Source organism: Delphinus delphis, chromosome 6 (assembly GCF_949987515.2).
Source record: "Delphinus delphis chromosome 6, mDelDel1.2, whole genome shotgun sequence".
Lineage (NCBI taxonomy): Eukaryota > Metazoa > Chordata > Mammalia > Artiodactyla > Delphinidae > Delphinus > Delphinus delphis.
In genome coordinates, this window is record NC_082688.1 from 21,399,786 (window position 1) to 21,421,058 (window position 21,273).

The following is a 21,273-nucleotide window of genomic DNA, read 5'->3' on the forward strand; positions in this document are numbered from 1 at the left end:
GATTTTAAAAATAAATGTTCTTGAAATTTAGGGACTATAAAATGAATTGGAGGAGTGCAATACTTGAGAGAGAGTGAGCAGTTAGGGGGCTATTGCTGTATAAGAAATCCTAGTAAGGGTGGAGAATTTGTACTATAGCAGTAGTAGTTGTGATGGTGAGAATTAGAGAACTTAACAGAAGGTGAAATAATTGATGGTAATTGGTGATTAATCGAATGTTTGAATAAGGAATTCCATTGATGATTTATAGGTTTAGACTTAGATAATTGGATAGCTGAATTGTGGTGCCTTCATTTATATTAGAAAGTACAGGAAGAGCAGGGTTGGACAATATGGCAGGTTCAGTTTTTTTTGTCTTTTGTTTTTTTTTTGGCCGCATGGCATGTGGCATCTTAGTTCCCCGACCAGGGATCGAACCCGCACCCCCTGCATTGGAAGCACAGAGTCTTAACCACTGGACCGCCAGGGAAGTCCCCAGATTTTTTTTTTTTTTTTTTTTTTTTTTGCGGTACGCGGGCCGTTGCGGAGCACAGGCTCCGGACGCGCGAGCTCAGCGGCCATGGCTCACGGGCCCAGCCGCTCCGCGGCACGCGGGATCCTCCTGGACCGGGGCACGAACCCATGTCCCCTGCATCAGCAGGCGGACTCTCAACCACTGCGCCACCAGGGAAGCCCAGTCCCCAGATTTTTATATATTGATTTGAGGTTCCTCTGGGGACATCCAGATGGAAGTGTGAGATAGGTAGTGGGTTCTGGTCTCAACATCATAAGAGAGATTTGGAAGTCAATATCATAATACACTTAACAACTGAAGCCATGAGAGTGGAGAGTCTCAGAAAAGGTGAGATCTTTATCCAGATGTTTTGGTGTTATAGGGAGTTAGGGAATGAGTAGACCTCACTTTCCAGACCCTGAGTTACATGATGTTTGGGAGAGTGAACAACCTTTATGTGAAGACCCTGTAAGAGAAGTGAACCAGGTTCAGTTAAGACAAAAGATGTAAAAATCCAGTGAAGAGATTAAGAATGTTTGGGAATTGGTCAGCCATGGTACATTGCTCTAGAAGACTAAATGGAAGGATTTTGTAGGCAGGACAGCAGCAGGGGGTTTGTTCATGTGGAAGTGTGAACAGGGTACTTAGAGCAGGAGATTAAAGCAGCTTTCTCAAAAATGACCTGGCATCAGAATCACCCGGAGGGCTTGCTAAAGCACAGTTGCAGAGTCCATCCTCAGAATTTCTAATTCAGTAGATCTGGAGTGGGTCCTGAGAATTTGCATTTCCACAAGTTCACAGGTAATGATGATGCTGCCATATGAGGAACCACACTTTAAGAGGTAGTGCCAGGGAACCACACTTTAAGAGAACTGCTGAATGAAGGAAATGCTAGAAATCTGAAGTTCCTAAACCTGATTATCCTCTTGATCTGGTAGGCTTTTAAGAAAATTTCGGCCCTTACTCCTAGAGTTAACAGTACATCTAGGGTGGGACCCATGTATTCTTTTTTTTATAAATTTATTTATTTTTTAATTTATTTTTGGGTGCGTTGGGTCTTCATTGCTGCGCGTGGGTGTCTCTTGTTGCAGCGAGCGGGGGCTGCTCTTAGTTGCAGTGCATGGGCTTCTCATTGTGGTGGCCTCTCCTGCTGCAGAGTACGGGCTCTAGGCACGTGGGCTTCAGCAGTTGTGGCACTCAGGCTCAGTAGTTGTGGTTCACGGGCTCCAGAGCACAGGCTCAGTAGTTGTGGCGCACGGGCTTAGTTGCTCCGCAGCGTGTGGGATCTTCCTAGATCAGGGCTCAAACCCGTGTCCCCTGCATTGGCAGGAGGATTCTTAACCACTGTGCCACCTGGGAAGCCCTTGTTCTTATTTTTAAAACTGAGGTCAGTTTGTTCGGTCATGTTTACAAACTACTGGGATGGATGACCAGAAGGACTGACATCCTGATTGATTGATTACTTAGGAAAAGAAGTATGAGCCGTGAGTTTAGCTGGCATCAGTAGTCTGCTGTGTTTTGCTTTTATGTTTTCAATTTCTTCTTGTATCCCATTCCATTCTAGGTTCAGTGTTTTTCTTCTTAAAGCACATCGTCTTTAGTAGCTATTTCAGCAAAAGTCTATAAATGGTAACCTCTTAGACTGACTAAAAATGTCTATTTTGATATTACTATTGAATGGTAGTTAGCTATTTAGAATTCCAGGTTGACAGTTATTTTCTCTCAGTACTTTGAAGGTATTTTATTATTCTTTTGGCATCTGTTGTTGAGAAGTCTTTTGTCAATCTATTATTATTTTGTAGATAGTATTAGTTCTCTGTAGTTGTTTTAACATTTTTCTCTTTAATTTTGTTCTGTGGTTTCTCTAGCTGTGTCTAGGTGTAGATCACTAGTTCTCAACCCTGGATGTTCACTAAAATAGCTTGGGAAGCTTTGAAGAAAATACAGACACCTTGACCTACTCCACACCAATTCCAAAATTACAGGAGGGGGAAGGGGGACCTAGGCACTGTTTTTAATTTGTTTCTAAAGTTTCTTAGGTGATACATGTAAGGTGCAGCCAGTGTTGAAGACCATTGCTGCAGACTTACTTTCATTTATTCTGTCTAGGAGTGACCCTACTTTCCAAAGAATTGTTTCCTTTTGGAACTCCAGTTAGACATGTATAGGACCACCTCATTTAGTCCTGCAAGTTGTTTTAACCTCTTACATTTATTGTCACCTTTTTCTCATTAAGGTCTTGTATTTTGGATAATTTCCTTGAAATGATTTTCTGATTCATTCATTATTTGTTCAGCTTTGTCTAATATGCTGTTTAATCCTTCTATTGAGTAATTGATTTCAAGGCATATATTTTTCATTTTTCTCTGTTTTATTTGATTCATTTTTAAAAAGATGATCTAGTTTTGTTGTTATTTAGAAAAATATCGTGTTCTTTTTTTATGGTTTCCATTGCTTTTTTTATGGTTTCCATTGCTGTTCTTTTTTTATGGTTTCCATTGCTTTTTCCCCCTAATTTTTTAATTATTTAAAACAAAATTTTTATAGTCTCAGATTTTACAATTATGGAGTTCTTTAGGGTGCTAATATTACTTGGTTTTGTATCTGCTAGTATTTGCTTATGGTATATTATTTTTCCTTGATTCATAATTTTTGGTTGTGAGGTAATCTTTGGCTGAATTATTTTCTTCTTCTGTGAGAATCTTCAGGGAAGTTTTGTGTTTGCTCTGCTAGACTTGCTAGGGTATCACCAGCCCCTAACACGTCCTAATGTATATGTTAATTTATTGCTTTGGGGATTCCTACCAGAAGGGAAGAGAAAATTAAAAATCCAGACATTTACATTCAAATCCATGAACAGAGATAGACTTCCTTGTTAAATATCTGTGGTACATGGAAAATTTCTAATTTTAGTTTGCCTTTTATGAGAGGTTGTTGGCCTGCTGAAGGGTTTGCCTGTTGATACGTAAAAACTTCTTTTTTTAGGTCACCTATACATTAAAAATACTTCTGTAATGTTTGATTCAGTATTTGCAATTCTCTAAAAGCTTCAAAAACTAAAGATTTTGGTACTCCATTCCTTGACTTCTTTGAATAAATATTTCTAATTGATTTTGAACAAATTGTGTCAAAGTTTTTAGGGCTCATTTATAAACAAGTTAAATCCCTTTGTAAGTTACTTAAGTAGTTCTTCAAAGACACAAATAATTTAAAAAATCACATTGATAATGCATAGCTAAAAGAAAGCCATGTATTGTGTTGAAAGATCTTTTTTGTATTCAGTACAGTCTTCATCACAAAATGTTTGTAGTTCAGTTAATCTAAATGTGGATTTTAAAATATTTGTAAAATTTGACGACTATAATTTTTCTTTCTATCTGTAGAATATTGCTTGTTTGGTAACAAGCTATGTGTGCACCAAATAGATTGCAGATACATGTCTACTTTATGGGACTGTCAGAACACTGTTTTTGCCATGACATCTTGCTGCACCAAAATTTATATTTGTATTATTACCCCAAAGAAGTTTTATTTTTAGCTGAGTTTTTTAAACTGAATTTTCATTAGTGTCACACATTTCACTTTTGATAGAATGACTTCCCAGAAACTTTCCTTTGATTCCATTGAAAGTATTTAATATTATACCATTATTGGGTAATAACTGATTTTCTAATGTTTGCAGATGATGATAAAACTGATACAATTTAACTGTTTGCAAAGTTCTGTTAGTGGTGTCAGTATATTAACATCTGACACTTTATTGTTTACACATGGAGAAGAAACTTTGCAAGTTAAATTAATTCAGAATTACAGATTTATGGATTTACTATAAGATATAAAATGGAATGATTATAAACGTAATTGTATTTCATGTGTAACTGGCCTGTAATTCCCACATTTTCCACAGCCTGGCAGCCTGGCAGCCAAATGAATAGCATAGGTAGAAGGTTGAATACTGATGGAAGGAGTTAGGAGCTATCCTTAGCTACTTGTGTCCCACTGCATTTCTTCTCTTTTTTTTAAATTTTTTTAAAATTTAAAAAAATGTTTTAAATTTTCTTTTCAAATTGTTTTCTTTTTTTTTTCCTTTGGTTGTGTTGGGTCTTCGTTGCTGCATACGGGTTTTCTCTAGCTGCGGCAAGCAGAGGCTACTCTTCATTGTGGTGCGCGGGCTTCTCATTGTAGTGGCTTCTCTTGTTGCAGAGCATGGGCTCTAGGCACACAGGCTTCAGTAATTGCAGCATGTGGGCTCAGTAGTTGCTGCGCACAGGGTTTAGGGCATGTGGGCTTCAGTAGTTGTGGCACGCGGTCTCAGTAGTTGTGGCCCACAGGCTCTAGAGTGCAGGCTCAGTAGTTGTGGCTCATGGGCTTAGCTGCTCTGCGGCATGTGGGATCTTCCCAGACCAGGGCTCAAACCCATGTCCCCTGCATTGGCAGCTGGATTCTTAACCACTGCGCCACCAGGGAAGTCCCCACTGCCACTGCATTTCTTTTCTTTTTTCTTCCTTCCTCCCTTCCTCCCTTCCTCCTTTCCTCCCTCCCTCCCTTCTTTCCTCTTTAAATCAAAGACTCTGTGTGTTGTCTGTGAAAAAGTCATGAAGAGATTCCGTCTCACTGGTTAACATTGGTTAACATTCAGATTTAATCACTGTACATGTGGTTTATAAACTACTAGATGAGAGCATGGCAAAAACTGGAAGTTAAAAAAATCAATTGGATCTACTAAGCCTATTCTAGCTTATTTCAATGCAACTGTTAATTTTTTTTCAAAAGAGAAGATGTTAAACTGTACAGGTTGCTACAACAATGATGCCAAATTGTGACTGTCCCAGGCAAACTGGTCGTTCTGCTTAGATATTAATATTCCTTAAGAATATCTCTTAGCCTATAATGGACATATGAACTTTAAATTATTTTGTGTAGTTCTAGAACAGCCCCTCATTCCCTATTCCTTCCCCACAAAATCTTAGGGATTCTGAAATGTTGATCTTTTTGTGTAATTATTTTTCCATCTGGGAATATGGCATGTGAGTCCATGGTTTTAGGTCTTATTTTATGTCCTTTGGTAATTATGAAAATGTTTTATACTTTTCTACATAAATCATATGCTTTTCCTCCTAAATTTAATCTTAGGAATTATGGCAGAGACTGTTTGTTGGGTACCCCAATACTTTCTATTTTCTTTAGCAACAGAGCTCTAATTTTTATCTGGGCACATTGCCACTCAGATTAAATGACTGCTTTTCCAGTCTTCCTTATAGCTAGGTGTGGTCATGTGATTGAGTGCTGTCTAATGAGATATAAGTGGAAGTGTTACTTCTGGGGCATCTCTGCATGGTTTTTTCCTCTTTCGTCTTGCTGCCTGTAGGAGTTCTAGCTTCCATCTGTGAGAAAAGTGCTCCAGAAACCTGCCCTTGAATCTGTTGGTGAATATTAAGCCACACGTGCCTTACCAGTAGGGGTGGTATATCAGCTCTAGCATAAAAGCTATTCTAAACCCACCCTAACAAGACTTAAAAACAAGCTCCAAAACAATTACCTGATCTTAAAGTAACTTAACTTTTTTCCAGAAAGGAGTCTGGCACTTCATTTTTTCCAGAAAGGAGTCTGGCACTTTAAAGGAATAAAACAATTCCAGTGCTCACAATGTTGAGCATTCAATCAAAAATTGCAACCCATAGCTAGGAGAAAAATCAGTCCATAGAAACACACCTAGAAAATAACAGATGATGAAGTTAGCAGATTTGTACTTTGGAACAGTTATTAAAGTATGTGAAAGGATTTAAAGGAAAATATCAACATAACAGGGAGAAAATGAAAGCTAAAAATCAAATAGAACTTCTAGAGATAAAGTTATAATATCTAAAAAAAAAACATGGCATGGCTGTAACAGCACTAATATTCTGTAAAAGAAATGATCAGTGAATTTAAAGACAGCAATAGAAACTAAAGCACACAGACCAAAAGACTGAAAAAGAAATGAACAGAGCCTTAATAATCTGTAGAACAAAATTAAGTGGTCTAAACATATGTATAATTGAAGTTCCAGAAAAAAAGTTGGGGGTGGGGAAACAAATATATCTGAAGAAATAATGACTGAAAATACTCCAGATATGGTGGAAACTGTAAAGCCACATATCCAAGAAGTTCGGTGAGCCACAGGCAGGATAAACACAGTGAAAACCACACCAAATCTCCTCATAATCAAATTGCTGAAAACCAGGAATGCAGAACAAATCTTAAAAGTAGCCAGAGGAAAAAAGTCACATTTATTCAGAGAAACAAAGATAAGAGTAATGAGAGTGCTTGCCTGAAACTGCAAACCAGAAGACAGTTGAGCAACATCTTTAAAGTACTGTAGATAAATACAATGAAACAAATTCTATATCCAGTTAAAATATTTTTCAAAAATAAAGTTAAAATAAAGCCTATTTGAGGCACACAAGAGCTGAGAGCATTTGTTAGTAACAGACTTACATTTTATGAAATGGAAAAGGAAATTCCTCAGACTTGAGGAAAATGATACCAGGTGGAAACTTGGATCTACACAAAGTGGTAAATATGTGGATATGTGACTGTTCTTTCTCATTTTTTTGGATAATTTAAAAGATGATTGAGGGATTCTGGGAAGATGGTAGAGTAAGAAGCACCAGGAGTCTGTCTTTCTACCTAGACAACAATTGCACTGGCAGAATCTGTCTATAACTAATTTGGAACTCTGGAGTCTTTTGAAGGCTTGCAAGTTCCAGGGGAAGACTTGGAAGGTAAATTGTGGTTAATTTTGGTCAATTTTAGCTCTTAGTGCAGCAGCAGCTACCCATCCCTCACGCTCAGTCACATGGCAGGCAACTGTGTGGTTCCAGAGCAGCTTACAAATAGGAGCCAGGGTAGGCAAAAAGGACCTGTCCTTCAACTTCAAGGGTTCTGTGCTCTGATTGCTGGTGCTTCTTCTGATCATGCAGGTAGGACAAAGAGGTAGGCAGCCATTGTTCTTGCATCTCCCGCTATTGTTGCAAGCCAGCACGCCCCACTCCCAATATATGTGACTTCCAGAGCATATAAAAGGCTGGTGCTTTCCACACCCTCCTCCCCTTCATTTTCTCTTTTTTTCCCCTTTTGGGAGCCAAAGATTGAAGACTAGGACATTAAAAAACAGCTGCATCTACAGGGAAAATTAGAAAGTGATAGTGCATGCCCAGGAAAAGGCTCAGAAGACACCTGAGTAGAACTTAAATTTACACCTCAAGCTGATCCTTGGCGTAAACACAGTCTAAAACAATCAAAAACAATAACACAAATGAGAAAACCCCTAGAAAGGGGAAGAGTCTGATTTCCAGAGTTACCATATTCCCAAATTTGATGAAAAACATGAATATAAACATCCAAGAAGCTTAATGAACTCCAAGTAAGATGAATTCAATGAGACCCACACTGAGACACCTTTATAATGAAACTTTCAAAAGTCAGAGACAAAGAGAGAATCCTGAAAGTATCGAGAGAGAATCAACTTATCACATACAAGGGATCCTCAATAAGAATATGACCAGATTTCTCTTCAGGAACTTTGGACAGATGTCAGTGGGCCAATATATTCAAAGTGCTAAAAGAATAAAACTGTCAACCAAGTATCCTATGTTTGGTAAATTTTTCTTTCAAAAGTGAAAGAGAAATTTCCACATGAGCAAAAACTGAAGGATTTTATTACCACTAGATCTGCCCTGCAAGAAATATTCAAAGGAGTCCTTTAGGGTGAAATGAAAGGACACCGGCCAGTAGCTCAAAGCCATATGAAGAAATAAAGATCTCAGTGAAGGCCCTTATAAAAGCCAATATTATTCTAACAGTGGTTTGTTATCTACTTTTTGTTTTCTGTAGATTTAAGGGGCTAATACATTTTTTTAAAATTATTAATCTAAAAGCTACCAAGTGACTTGGTTTGTAACTCCACATTTTGTTTTCTAAATAATTTAGGAGACTAATGCATTAAAAGAATTGTTAGTTTGTGTTTCTGGGCACACACTGTATAAAGATGTAATTTTGTGATAATAATGGAAAGGGGTGGGGACAGAGCTGTAAAGGAGCAGAGTTTTTGTATGTTATTGAAGTTAAGCTGGTCTAAATTCAAATTAAAGTGTTATAACTTTAGGATGTTAAATGTAATCCCCATGGTAACCACAAAGAAAATAGCTATATGATATGCACAAAAGGAAATAAGAAAGAATACTTAGAGTAGTCAGAATCTTAGAGAATAGAATGGTGGTTGCTAGGGCCTGGAAGAAGGGAGGACTAGGGAACTACTTTTTAATGGGTATAGAGTTTCTGTTTTACAAGGTGAAAAGTGCTGTGGAGATAGGTGGTGGTGATAGTTACACATTATGAGTATGTTTAACACCACTGAATTCTACGTTTAAAAATAGTTAAGATAGCGAATTTTATGTGTATTATACCACAGTAAAAAATTATTTGAAAAAAAAGTATAGAATGCTCTCTATGGAAAGCTCCATAAGACACAATAAGTGAATAAAATAAGATGCAAAAAGAAAAATAAGTAATTGACTATTTAAAGCAAGATAATATTAATATATTTGGGGAGTTACAGCATATGTGAAAAGTATAATATATGATAGTAACACAAAGGATATGATAAGGAAAATAGACATATACTTTGAAAAGTTCTTACATAATACCTAGGTGTTATAATATTATTTTAAGGTAGACTGGGGTAAGTTAAAGATATGAATTGTCAATTTAACCCCAGAGCAGTCGCTTAAAAAAAAGTAAACAAAAAAAGTAAAGATTATAATTAAAAAACAGAGATTATCTGCCATTGATGTGCATGTTTTATGTGTGACATATTATGTTTCCTTGATAAATTGATCCCTTTATCATTATGAAATGTCTCACTTTATCTCTGGTGATACTCCTTTTCCTGAAGTCTACTTTGTCTGGTATTAGTACAGCCACTCCAGCTTTCTTGTGATTAGTGTTTACATATTTATGTGTTTTCATCCTTTTACTTGTAACCTGGATTTTATATTTTAAATGGGTTTCTTATTCACACCTTATAATTGTTTTGCTTTTATCCAGACCATAATCTCTGCCTTTCAATTAGAATCTTTTTTTTTTTTTTTTTTTTTTTTTGGTGGTACGCGGGCCTCTCACTGTTGTGGCCTCTCCCGTTGCGGAGCACAGGCTCAGTGGCCATGGCTCACGGGCCCAGCCGCTCCGCAGCATGTGGGATCTTCCCGGACCGGGGCACTAACCCGTGTACCCTGCGTTGGCAGGCGGACTCTCAACCACTGCGCCACCAGGGAAGCCCCTCAATTGGAATCTTTATGCCAGTTTCACTGGCATAAAGATGTAGTTGGGTTTGATGTAGTTGGGTTATTGATGTAGTTGGGTTTAAGTCTTTTTTTTTTTTTTTTTTTGGCCATGCGATATGCAGGGTCTTAGTTCCCCAGCCAGGGATTGAATCTGCACCCCACTAAGTCTTTCATCTTCCTATTTATTTCCTATTTGTCCCATATATTTTGTTCTGTTTTTCCTTTAGATTATTTTTTATATTCCATTTTATTTGTCATTTATTACTTTGTATTCCATTTATTTATATTTCTTGATAAATATATGTATCCTAAATATATATATTCACCTAATTACAGAGCTTCAGAATACATAAAGTAAAACTAATAGAACTAAACAGAGAAATAGACAAATCCACAATTACAGCTGCAGATTTCAACACTCCTCTCAGTAATTGATAGTGTAGTAGATAAAAATCAATAAGAATCCAGAGCAGGCATTAGCAAACTCTGCCCTGTGGGCCACATCCACTCCATTGCCCATTTTTATATTGCCCATGAGCTAAGATTGATTTTTACATTTAAAAAAAATTTTATGTATTTATGTATGTATGTATGTATGTATTTCGCTCTGCCTGGTCTTTGTCGCGGCATGCAGGATCTTCGTTGCAGCACGCGGGATCTTCAGTTGCAGTATGCGAACTCTTAGTTGCAGCATGTGGGATCCAGTTCCCTGACCAGGGATCAAACCCAGGCCCCTTACATTGGGAGCGCGGAGTCTTAGCCTCTGGACCACCAGGGAATTCCTGATTTTTACATTTTAAATGGTGAAAAACACAAAGAATATTTTCTGATACATGAAAAATTTCTGATACATGAAACTTATATGAAATTAAATTTTGCTATCTATATATAAAACTTTATTTGAACACAGTCATACTTATTTATTGGCTTGGCCGAAAAGTTCGTTTGGGTTTTTCTGCAAGATGTCAGCTATGGCTCTTTTCATGTTACAACTGCAGAGATGAATAGTTGGTTCAGAGCCTGTATGGCCCACAAAAGTCTAAAATATTTATGTGACCCTTTAGAGGAAGTTTGTAGATCACCTAATATAGAAGTTTTCAACACTATCAACCAGCTTGACCTCATTGACATATGGAACAGTCTGTCGCACACCATCAGCATATATATTCTTTTCAAGTTCACATGAAATGGTCAGCAAGGTAAACTATATGCTGGGTCCTTAAGTCTCAGTAAATATGAATGCATTAAAATTATGCATTAGAATTGTATTAGCAGTTTTAAGAAATGATCCTCAAATATGTGAGAAAAAAATCTCCAGTTGCTTGGAAAAAGAAAGTAACACTTAATCCATGGATCACATAAGAAGTCACAAGGGAAATTAGAAGATATTTTGAAGTGAATTAATATGAAAACACAACTTACTAAAGTTTGTAGGGTTCAGCTAGAGCTGTTCTTAGAAGGAAATTTACAGCTTTAAATATTTTATTAGAAAAAAGTCTAAAATGAATGATCTAAGCTTCTAAGTGTAGCATAAGAAGAGCAAATTAAACCCCAAGTAAATAGAAAATATTAAATATAAAAACAAAAGTTAATGACATAGAAAATGAGGATTAATGAAACCAATAGCTGTTTTTTTAATAGATCAATAAAATTAATAAACCTCTAGGTAGGTTTATTAAAAAAAGACAGAAATTACTAATATCAAGAACTATCCTGTAGACATTAAAAAGATATTGTTATGGACTGAATGTTTGTGTACCCCCAAAATTCATATGTTTAAGCCCTAACCCCCAATGTGATGCTATTTGGAGATGGGGTCTTTGGAGTGGGGCCCTCACTGGGATTAATGTCTTTATAAGAAGAGATGCCAAAGAGCTTGCTTTTTCCCTCCACCCCTGCCATGTGAGGACCATGTGAAAAGGTGGCTGTCTATAAGCCAGGAAGAATCCTCACTAGAAAGTGACCATGCTGACCCTTGATTTTGGACTTCTAGTCTCCAGAACTGTGAAAAAGTAAATTTGTATTGTTTAAGCCACTCTGTCGTATTTTGTTATGGTGTCCTGAGCAGGCTAAGATAGATATCAAGTGAATATTGTGAACAATTTTAAGCCAATAAGTTTGACAGTTTAGATGAAGTGGACCAATTCCTTGAAAAACACAGGTGCAAAAGAAATAGAAAACCTAAATAGCCCTGTACTTGTTTTAAATATCAAATTGATAATTTAAAAGTCCTTCAAAAAAAAAGAAAAAAAGTCCAGGTTCAATGGTTTTTTGTGGCCATATGGGTTATTTGTCAAAGGTTGTCATACTCTGCATTTAAAATGCAGGTGGATTTTACTATACCTAAAGAATACCCTAATAAAGTTGAATTTTTAAAAAGATCCATATTTCTAGGATAGTTTTCTTGGTAGATCCCTTCAGTTTTGAGATGGGAATATATGAATTTTTAAAAAGTCTCTTCCACTTATCTCTTTGGAACATAATTAATATATAGTAGGCATTCAGGACTTTTCATTATATTCAAAAAATACAAGATTTATGCAAGCTAAGTATTTTGAATGCTTATTTTCATAATACAATTTTGGAAAAGTCTGTGGTGGATCCTTTTGTACAGGGAATAATTTGTCAAAGTTATGTATTCAGTGCATTGCAATTTTCTTGTTTCCTCTTTTATTAAATTATAATGCCATATAATTGCTTATATGCATTTTTCATTTTTAGATTGTTATATTTATCAAGTCTTTAGATATAACCTTTTTGGGTCATCTAGATGAGTAGTTCTTAGGCTTTTAGATTACACAGAATAATAAAATTTCCAATTAATGTTAAGCAATGTCAATTTTGCAAGTAAGAACATCAAGAGAAAAAAATCCACTGTTGTCCACAATCATTATTTTAGCACCAAAAAAGTAGAAAGAACATACTTTCCAGGTAAAATAAGCCCTCCTAAGAAAATCAAGACATAGATTATTGATCACTTTGTACTAGGCATTACACCTAACATTTAAATGTTATCATATTTAATTTTCCAAATACTCATACTACATTTTCCAAATACTGTTATTATACTCATTTTATCGGAGAAGAATCTCAGGCTCAGTTATGTCAGAACAAGATGTGTGATTTCATAGCCCATGCTCTGAACATAGTCTAGGCACTTTTATAATGCAGAACAATTAACAACCTAAAATGGTGATATATTTGCATAATTCTTGATAAAAATTTGTCACCATAGGTCTTTATTTGATAGTTCAGTGCAAGCTCAAATAGCTTATGTAGGTATTCATTTTTTCTCACACATAGTTTTACGGAGATTCTGAACACCTCAGTTAAAGAAACAACCTTCTTAATGTTCATTCATTCATTTTGGAATATTCTGGGTAAACTTACAAAAGCCTTTGGCCTTTAGTATGTTTTTCTAGTCTTTAACACTTTGTGCTGGTTAGAACGCACAAGGTGGTGGTATTGTTGTCTAGCCATCTAGGCTTACAGGGAGGGAGGGTGCAGAAAGGCACTTCATGCTTGGCTTTCACTCCTGTCCACAAGGTGATATTTGGCATTTAATCTAGTGACAGTATTATCATTATAATCCTCATAAACCTGCACATACTCTGAAAATTTTTTGTCACTGTCAGGTTGCTTACTTTTTTCTACAAATGGTAAGACACTTTGAGATTTTTGTGGTTAAGAAAATTACCTTTAAACTTAAGTTTGAATAATGCTTTTATCACTTGCTAGCTGTGTACAAAAATTATTTAATCTCTGAACCTCTGTCTCTTCATCTGTTAAAATTAATAATATTTAACTTAGTATATTTTTGTCAACTCCAGTGAAACAGTGTAAATGAAAACAGCGTGAAAACTAGAAACTAATGGACATTTTAGGTAGCTGGAATCCTGTCAGGGTTTTTAGAGCAGGATAATGACATGATACATCTGTTTAGGTTGATATGATGTTGGATCTGAGTGGAAGTGGGGGAGGGGTGAAACTAGAGGAAGGGAGAGTAGAAGGGGCCAAGATCATAGGTGAGGTGACATTGAGCGTGGAGATGAAAATGGAATCAGTCATTTTGGAGGGAAAAATAAATATTTCATGATGAGAAAGGAGAAGGAACCTCTTGCCTCCCAGATTAATTTCCAACAAATATTTGCCGATTATTTTCCACACTCTGTCCTAGGCATTTGTTATATACAGGCACAGACCTGTAAGGACCTCTAGGAATTGATGGTATTTGGGTCCAGGTAGGATGTTGCCTGCATTTATGAACTTAGAGAATTTGGGAGCAAGTGCTGGTTTTGGTATTAAGTCAACCTATTTACCTGTAAGCAAGTTGAGTTCTGTGCCACAGCTATGGGTACAAAATACTGCCATATAATTTTTACGTGGTCCTCATGAAATTTGTTTATTTAGGATCACAGACACCTGATTGTAAAGTTTCATTAGTGTTTAGAAAAATGATAATCTTAGGTGTTTGGAAAGATTATATTTTCCTCCTAATACTGCTAAGTATTTTAGTATTAAAAAAAACACTGTAATGAAACTTTGGGCTTTCAGATAATTTGCATTCAGTCTTACTTGGTGCTATTTCTGGGAGAAAAACATTTCTGAATCTTATGTACATAAATTTGAGTACTTGTTACAGGCTTGTCAGTTCTAGTTATTGTCACTGTTAAAAGATAGGCTTTAAATAAAATTTGGCTGTAAACTGGCATAATGGATTTCTTAATTTTACAGCAGTGGTTCTCAAACTTTAGGTTGCTTCAGAATCATCTGGAGAGCTTGTTAAAACACAGTTACTGGGATGTTTCTGATTCAGTAGGTCTGAGGTGGGGCTAAAAATTTGTATTTCCAGAAAGGTGATGATGCTTATGTTAAGAACTGCCTGTTATATCATAAGGGATAAGATTATCCTAAGAAACCACAATTTATGTTCTAAAAGTACTTTAAAAAATAGATTGGTAAAAATTATATGATGCCCAAGAAATAAACTTATTTTCATAAACATGCATCTCAAATCCAAATCCTCGTAGGGTGTGATAAATATAAAATTTTTATTACTGTCTTTCCTAAAAGTTATTTTTCTTATTTGTTTAATTAGTAATAGGACAAATTAGAAAAATACCTTTAAAATACATTAAAGATATTATAAATACTGTTCTCTATTCACAACAAATAGTTAACTATTTAGAGGTTTTGATACCTCTAAATATGTAATTCATTTACCCAGCACTTTTCCTTGACGTTAAAAATCAGAGTTCAATTTTTAAAAAATATAATACCTGTAGTGAAAAATCAACGCATTCATTGAAAGGTGGATGGTTTTGTTTTCCACTGTCTTCTACTCTTCTCCCATCAGCCCCGTACGTAGTTCATGAATTTCAAAACCTGAAACTCTTGGAATATCAGATGTCAAATGTGATGATATGGTTAATGTAATACGTCAGCCCAAATCAGTTTCAGTAATTTTTTAAAAAATCTTATATTTTTTAGCTAATGGGAATGACAACAAGAAATTTAAAGGAGATAGACCTCCCTGTTCGCCTTCCCGTGTTCTCCATCTTCGCAAAATTCCAAGTGATGTCACCGAAGCAGAGGTCATATCATTAGGTCTACCATTTGGCAAAGTAACTAATCTTTTGATGTTGAAAGGAAAAAGCCAGGTATGTAAGTTTTAAAGATTGACCCACAGTTATTATCTCTGAGTGTTACTGATAAAATGATTTTTAGGGGAATTACCTGGCAGTCCAGTGGTTAGGACTCCGTAGTTTCACTGCCAGGGGTGCAGGTTCAATCCCTGGTGGGGGAACTAAGATCCCACAAGCTGCAAGGTGTGGCCAAAAAAAAAAAAAAGATTTTATTTTCTTGAATTTTTTTTTTCCCCCTAAATTTCATTCTATTTAAATAGTTTTTAAAATAGAACTTTTTAATGACAGGAAGCAGCAAACAAAAATGTTAATGTAGGAAACAGGATTATCTCTTATTCATTGACTTGTTAACAAACATATTTTATATTCTTAATTACAAAATGGTTTATGAAAATATCCTGTGATTATCAGAAGAGATTGGATTGATTACCATCAGAGATTGGATAATGATGTCTGATTCAGACTCCTCTATCTTTAGTAAACTATTTAACATCCCTGTTTAATGCAGATGAGGTTATTAAGAACTGGAGAAGTTAAATAATATGTCTTAGTATTCAGCCCTTGTTGTGTTTACACATTTTTCTTGCATCTTTTGGAGATAGTACATGCACTTGGATCTTTTTATCACAGATGCCACTATTGAGAATAGCATGGTTTGCACGGTTTGAAAGAGCCAACATGACTGTGTCTAATGGCTGTGAAATGTCTAACTGCCATGTGTTATGTACATTATCGTGTTCCATATAGTGTATCCTATGTTTTATGTCAAATAGCTCTGAGAGGCAGCAGGCAATGTCACACTTTCCTTTGTTTCTGCAGTTGGTTCTAGGTTTATATTTATCTGTAGTGCTAATTGACTTATGTTAATTGCTTGTCTTTTGATCATAAATCCTGTTTAGAAAATATCTTGTTAGTAATTACTTCAGGAGATTCTGTTGTGAGTCACTAGTAGTACTTGTAAGCATAATCTTTCCTATGGTTCTTGTAGGTGGAGTGTTGAGGACAGAGTAGGGGTTATTTTCACCAGCCTTTCTGTGGGTAGTGACTTTCGGTTTTCTCTCCACCCTACATTATGAAAATTGATCCCTTTGGATGCTTTAGGAAAACATAAATAATTCTTTTACTGGACTCCATGTAGAAAAATTTATTTTTACATATGAATTTTTAGGTTGTATATACATTTAGGAAAAAAATTCCTGTGATAAGAATCGTATTCCAAAGACATTGTTCAGCTTTTCCTTTGTGTGACTGATGTTAGACATTGCAGGAGTTTAGAAACATTTAGAAAGGAGTTTGCAGGAAGAGACTCTCCCCATATAATGAATATTATTAGAATACAGTTTACAAATTCTTTGTTGAAAAGATGATTAAAAACCAGATAGTTAGGAAATATTGCCATAGCTATTTTTGTTACCTTGATCATTTTTATCCACTTCTCTTAGAAATATTAGAAAAAGTGTATTATTGATACAATTGGATAGCAACTTTAAAGTGTGTTGTGGACATCTATACCTTTTAGATAGTATAAATGACTCGAAGTCTGTTTTATTCCTCAAAGACAGTGATTTGGATCAGGGGTTCTTCCTGCATTTTAAATTTGAGATGTTCTTATAGGTAGTTCTGAGGGCTCAGAACGCTTAGTAGATGTCTATATTTTATCTTCTTAACCATTAAGATAGGGTGATAAAACCTGCCACCTTAAAGGTCTGTAAGTATCCTATTCCTGTCATAAGTTAATGGGAGTCCTGACAGCTAGGAGAAGCTTTATACAGAATAAGACATAAATACCAAGGAGCTTCTTCCATCTCAGTTCTTCTTGTGTTAGTCTTCAAATAGCTAATATTAGTACAGTGATTGCCAATATCCAAAAAAGGTCACTTGAATGACCCAAAGCAATATTGACTTAATGTAAGAAGTTCTCCCATTTCCCTGATTTGTACAGTTGAGTCTTTGCACCTGAATGCTCTAATTGTATTCATAAATGGCTGTTTTATAAAAAGGTAGAGAAGAGCAAATCATTATGCCTCATCTCTGTTTGAGAATTTTTTAGGAAGAAACTGAAAGCTACTACTATTTATAGTAGTGATGCACACGTTTATTTTTGCCTTTTTAATTATTTCTAGATTTTAGAAGAAACAGAAATAAGAAGAAAACCAAAAACCACATAAAATCATTTAATCAACTGGCCATTTCCCAATCCCAAATCGTTTATTGAACCCAACTTTTTTCAATTATGTTTTCAGTTACTGTCAATGATACACTTTGAAACAAGTCTTTTCATCCCCTTGGGGACAATGTGATTTCTCTTGAGAATACTGAGTTTAGAGCAAGCTGGAATGACAAAGTAGTTCTTAGCTGCCTTTCAAAAACATGAGCTTTCACTTTACTTTCTTGTGTTTATTGCAGGCTTTCTTAGAAATGGCTTCTGAGGAAGCTGCTGTTACTATGGTGAATTATTACACTCCTGTTACTCCTCACCTTCGAAGCCAGCCTGTTTTTATTCAGTATTCCAATCACAGAGAACTTAAGACTGACAATCTACCTAATCAAGCTGTAAGTATTAAAGGTATTTCTAAGAATAGTTATAAGAACACATGATATAATAACTTAAATTTAATTTTCTGTTTTTCAGAGGAAAAAAAATCATGTGTTTTTCTTCATCTTAGCATGCTCTACTGGTAAAGATTGTTTATGTAAATTCTTACCCAAAGACTTAAGAATAAGAAAGCACTGCCATTTGGAAGTAAGTTTGAAGATATGGCGTTAGAAATGGCAGATATTTAGTTTTCCCTTGAAACTGTTTTCATGAGTGGAAAAAAACATACATTGTTATGTCTCTCTTAAAAATCTCAGATGTGAAAGGAACTGTAGAAGTCAATCCTTTTCTTTTTACAGAACATGTAACATTTGTGTGTTTAGAAGTCAATCCCTTCTTTTTACAGAATATGTAACAAAGGCATTGAGAAGTTGAGTGATGCTTTTATTGTGATGTTAAGTAACTGAACTTAAGATGTTAATAAGAATTTGTATAGATATGTTCATTAAATGAATTTTGACTCTCCAAGGTGAATGTGCAATATAGAATATGAACATTTCTTACCTAATTTTCCAGTTTTTATTTTGATATAATTCATGTTCAAACTTCTGTGTCTCTCCAGGTTGATTTCTAAGTAGCTAAAATAGTAATTTGAAGTAACTTCAGGGTAGGAAAAATTTATCCACAAAGCAAGTACATTTTAAGAAGGGTTTTTTAAATTATGTTGAGAGCAACTTGGCCATGATACTCTTGCTCTAGGCAAAAGAACTCCTTCAGCTCTTTGACTCTGTGTTGAAAGTCATTATAATGCAAGCTGCTGAATTCATAGTTTTACACATTTTTAGAAACAGTGACATTTCCTGCACACAATCCTTAACTTATTAAGAGATATTAATGGCCTATAATAAACTATCTAAACTTAAGAGTAAATGAAATGTTAGATATTTTTAAATAGTATAATTTTTTTTAATGAAAAATTGCCTTGTAAATAGGATACATGCTCATGGTAAAACATTCAAACAATCCAGAAAAATAAAAAATAAAACAGGGCTTCCCTGGTGGCGCAGTGGTTGAGAATCTGCCTGCCAATGCAGGGGACACGGGTTCGAGCCCTGGTCTGGGAAGATCCCACATACCGTGGAGCAACTAGCCCCGTGAGCCATAATTACTGAGCCTGCGCGTCTGGAGCCTGTGCTCCGCAACGAGAGGCCGCGATAGTGAGAGGCCCGCGCACCGCGATGAAGAGTGGCCCCCACTTGCCGCAACTGGAGAAAGCCTCGCACAGAAACGAAGAGCCAACACAGCCATAAATAAATAAATAAAATTAAAAAAAAAAATTAAAAAAAATAAATAAATAAATAAAACAATCCAGTTACCCAGATATAACTAATTAACTAACATTTTGCTAACATTTTACTGTGTACCCCTTCTCTATTCAGGTTATTGTCTATGTATATAATTTTATACCAATGGAATCCTAATAGTTTGAAAACTACTGAAAACTAATTATTTTTTCTCTACAATATGTCAGGGATGTTGTTTCATGACAACAAATATAGAATTACTTCATACTTTTTATTTTATTTTTTTACTTCATAATTTTTAAATGACTGCATAATACTCTCTTCAAAAGGGCAGCCATCATTTATCCCGTTTCTTTTCTTTTTTTAATTTAACATCTTTATTGAAGTATAATTGCTTTACAATGTTGTGTTAGTTTCTGCTGTATAACAAAGTGAATCAGATATATGTGTACACATATCCCCATATCCCCTCCCTCTTGCATCTCCCTCCCACCCTCCCTATCCCACCCCTCTAGGTGGTCACAGAGCACCGAGCTGATCTCCCTGTCCTGTGCTATCCAGTTTCTTGTTGTTAGATTGAGATTGTTTGCCATGTTATGCTCTTACAAATAGTACTACAGCAGCATTCTTACATATCTTGGCACACATGCAGCATTATCTTATTTATGTTTCTGACAACAAAATTGCTGGGACTAAGCCTATGCATGTTTTATGTTTCAGTATATGTTGCATGATTGCTTTCTCTAAAGCTCATTTGCTGATTTAGGGTGCCACTGATAATATATGAGCAAGCAGTTTTCCTGTCCATCTGTGTTAATATGCTAGTTAACAAATTGTATCTTATTGTTTACTCTCTTTTATTTAATAACTTGTAAAGTGTTTATAGTGATTTCTGTTAATGCAGTTTTTCCCCGATTTTTTCAATTGTGGTAAAATATATATAACGTAAAATTTATCACTTTAACCATTTCTAAGTGTATGGTTCAGTGGCATTAAGTAAATTTTCATTGTGCAACCCATCACCACCATCCATCCCCAGAACTTTTTCATCTTCCCAAACTGAAACTCCATACCTGTTATACACTTATTCCTCATTTCCCCTACCCCCACCCTGGCAGCCACCATTCTGTATACTTTCTGTCTAGAATTTTGTCTGCTAATGCAATTTTTAAAATATTTTTGTATAATAGTCAAATCTCTGAAGTTGTATTATGGTCTCTGACATGGGTACCATACTCATAAAAACCCAGTATAGCAAGATTAAAAACATTTTTTTAACCTATATTTTCTTATACTTTCATGTTTTGGTTGTTTTTATTTGTAGTGTTTAAATCTTTGTTTTGTTAAGAATATTTTGTGGGTGGAGAGTGAGGCTTTGGTCTTTCTCTTACTCCCAGTGACCAGTTTCTCTTTTGTTGTAGTTGAATAACCCATTTATCAATATTATCCATTCATGGGACTTCCCTGGCAGGCCAGTGGTTAAGACTTTGCCTTCTAATGCAAGGGGTGTGGGTTCGATCCCTGGTTGGGGAGGTAAGATCCCACATGCCTCGTGCCAAAAAACATAAAACAGAAGCACTATTGTAACAAATTCAATGAAGACTTTTTAAAAAATGATTCACATCAAAAAAAATCTTAAAAAATATATATATATCCACTCTTGTGAAACTTGTCTTTTGTCATGGTCTAGTTTTCCATACACAGACTATGCGTATTTACAACCCGCATATATACACTTGTTAGACACGACTACACATTCTGCTTGCGTGACCCCCATCTACCCTCATGTGTGTGTGGCTCACATGGTATGCAGTCCATGTCTAATATGGACTACCTTTTGGATTCTGTTCTGTTCCATTCCTAATTCAGTGTCCCTAAGGCTTAATATGTTGTAGGGCAAGGCCCTATTCTTTACCCTCTCTTTTTAGAAATTAAATGGATAATATGTTTTGTTTATTTCTCAGGATGTATT

The 21,273-nt window shown here is 35.6% G+C and overlaps 1 protein-coding gene across 4 annotated transcripts in view; it reads left to right on the forward strand.

Annotated features, from left to right (window-relative positions):
• The window catches only part of PTBP3 (polypyrimidine tract binding protein 3), a 106,830-nt gene that overhangs the window by 32,873 nt on the left and 52,684 nt on the right, over positions 1–21,273 (forward strand). For all 4 annotated transcript variants that reach the window (XM_069540760.1, XM_060014323.1, XM_060014320.1 and 1 more), the window contains 2 exons: positions 15,307–15,476; positions 17,868–18,014. In XM_069540760.1, coding sequence (XP_069396861.1) covers positions 15,307–15,476; positions 17,868–18,014 — 317 coding nt within the window. The remainder of the gene's footprint in view (positions 1–15,306; positions 15,477–17,867; positions 18,015–21,273) is intronic.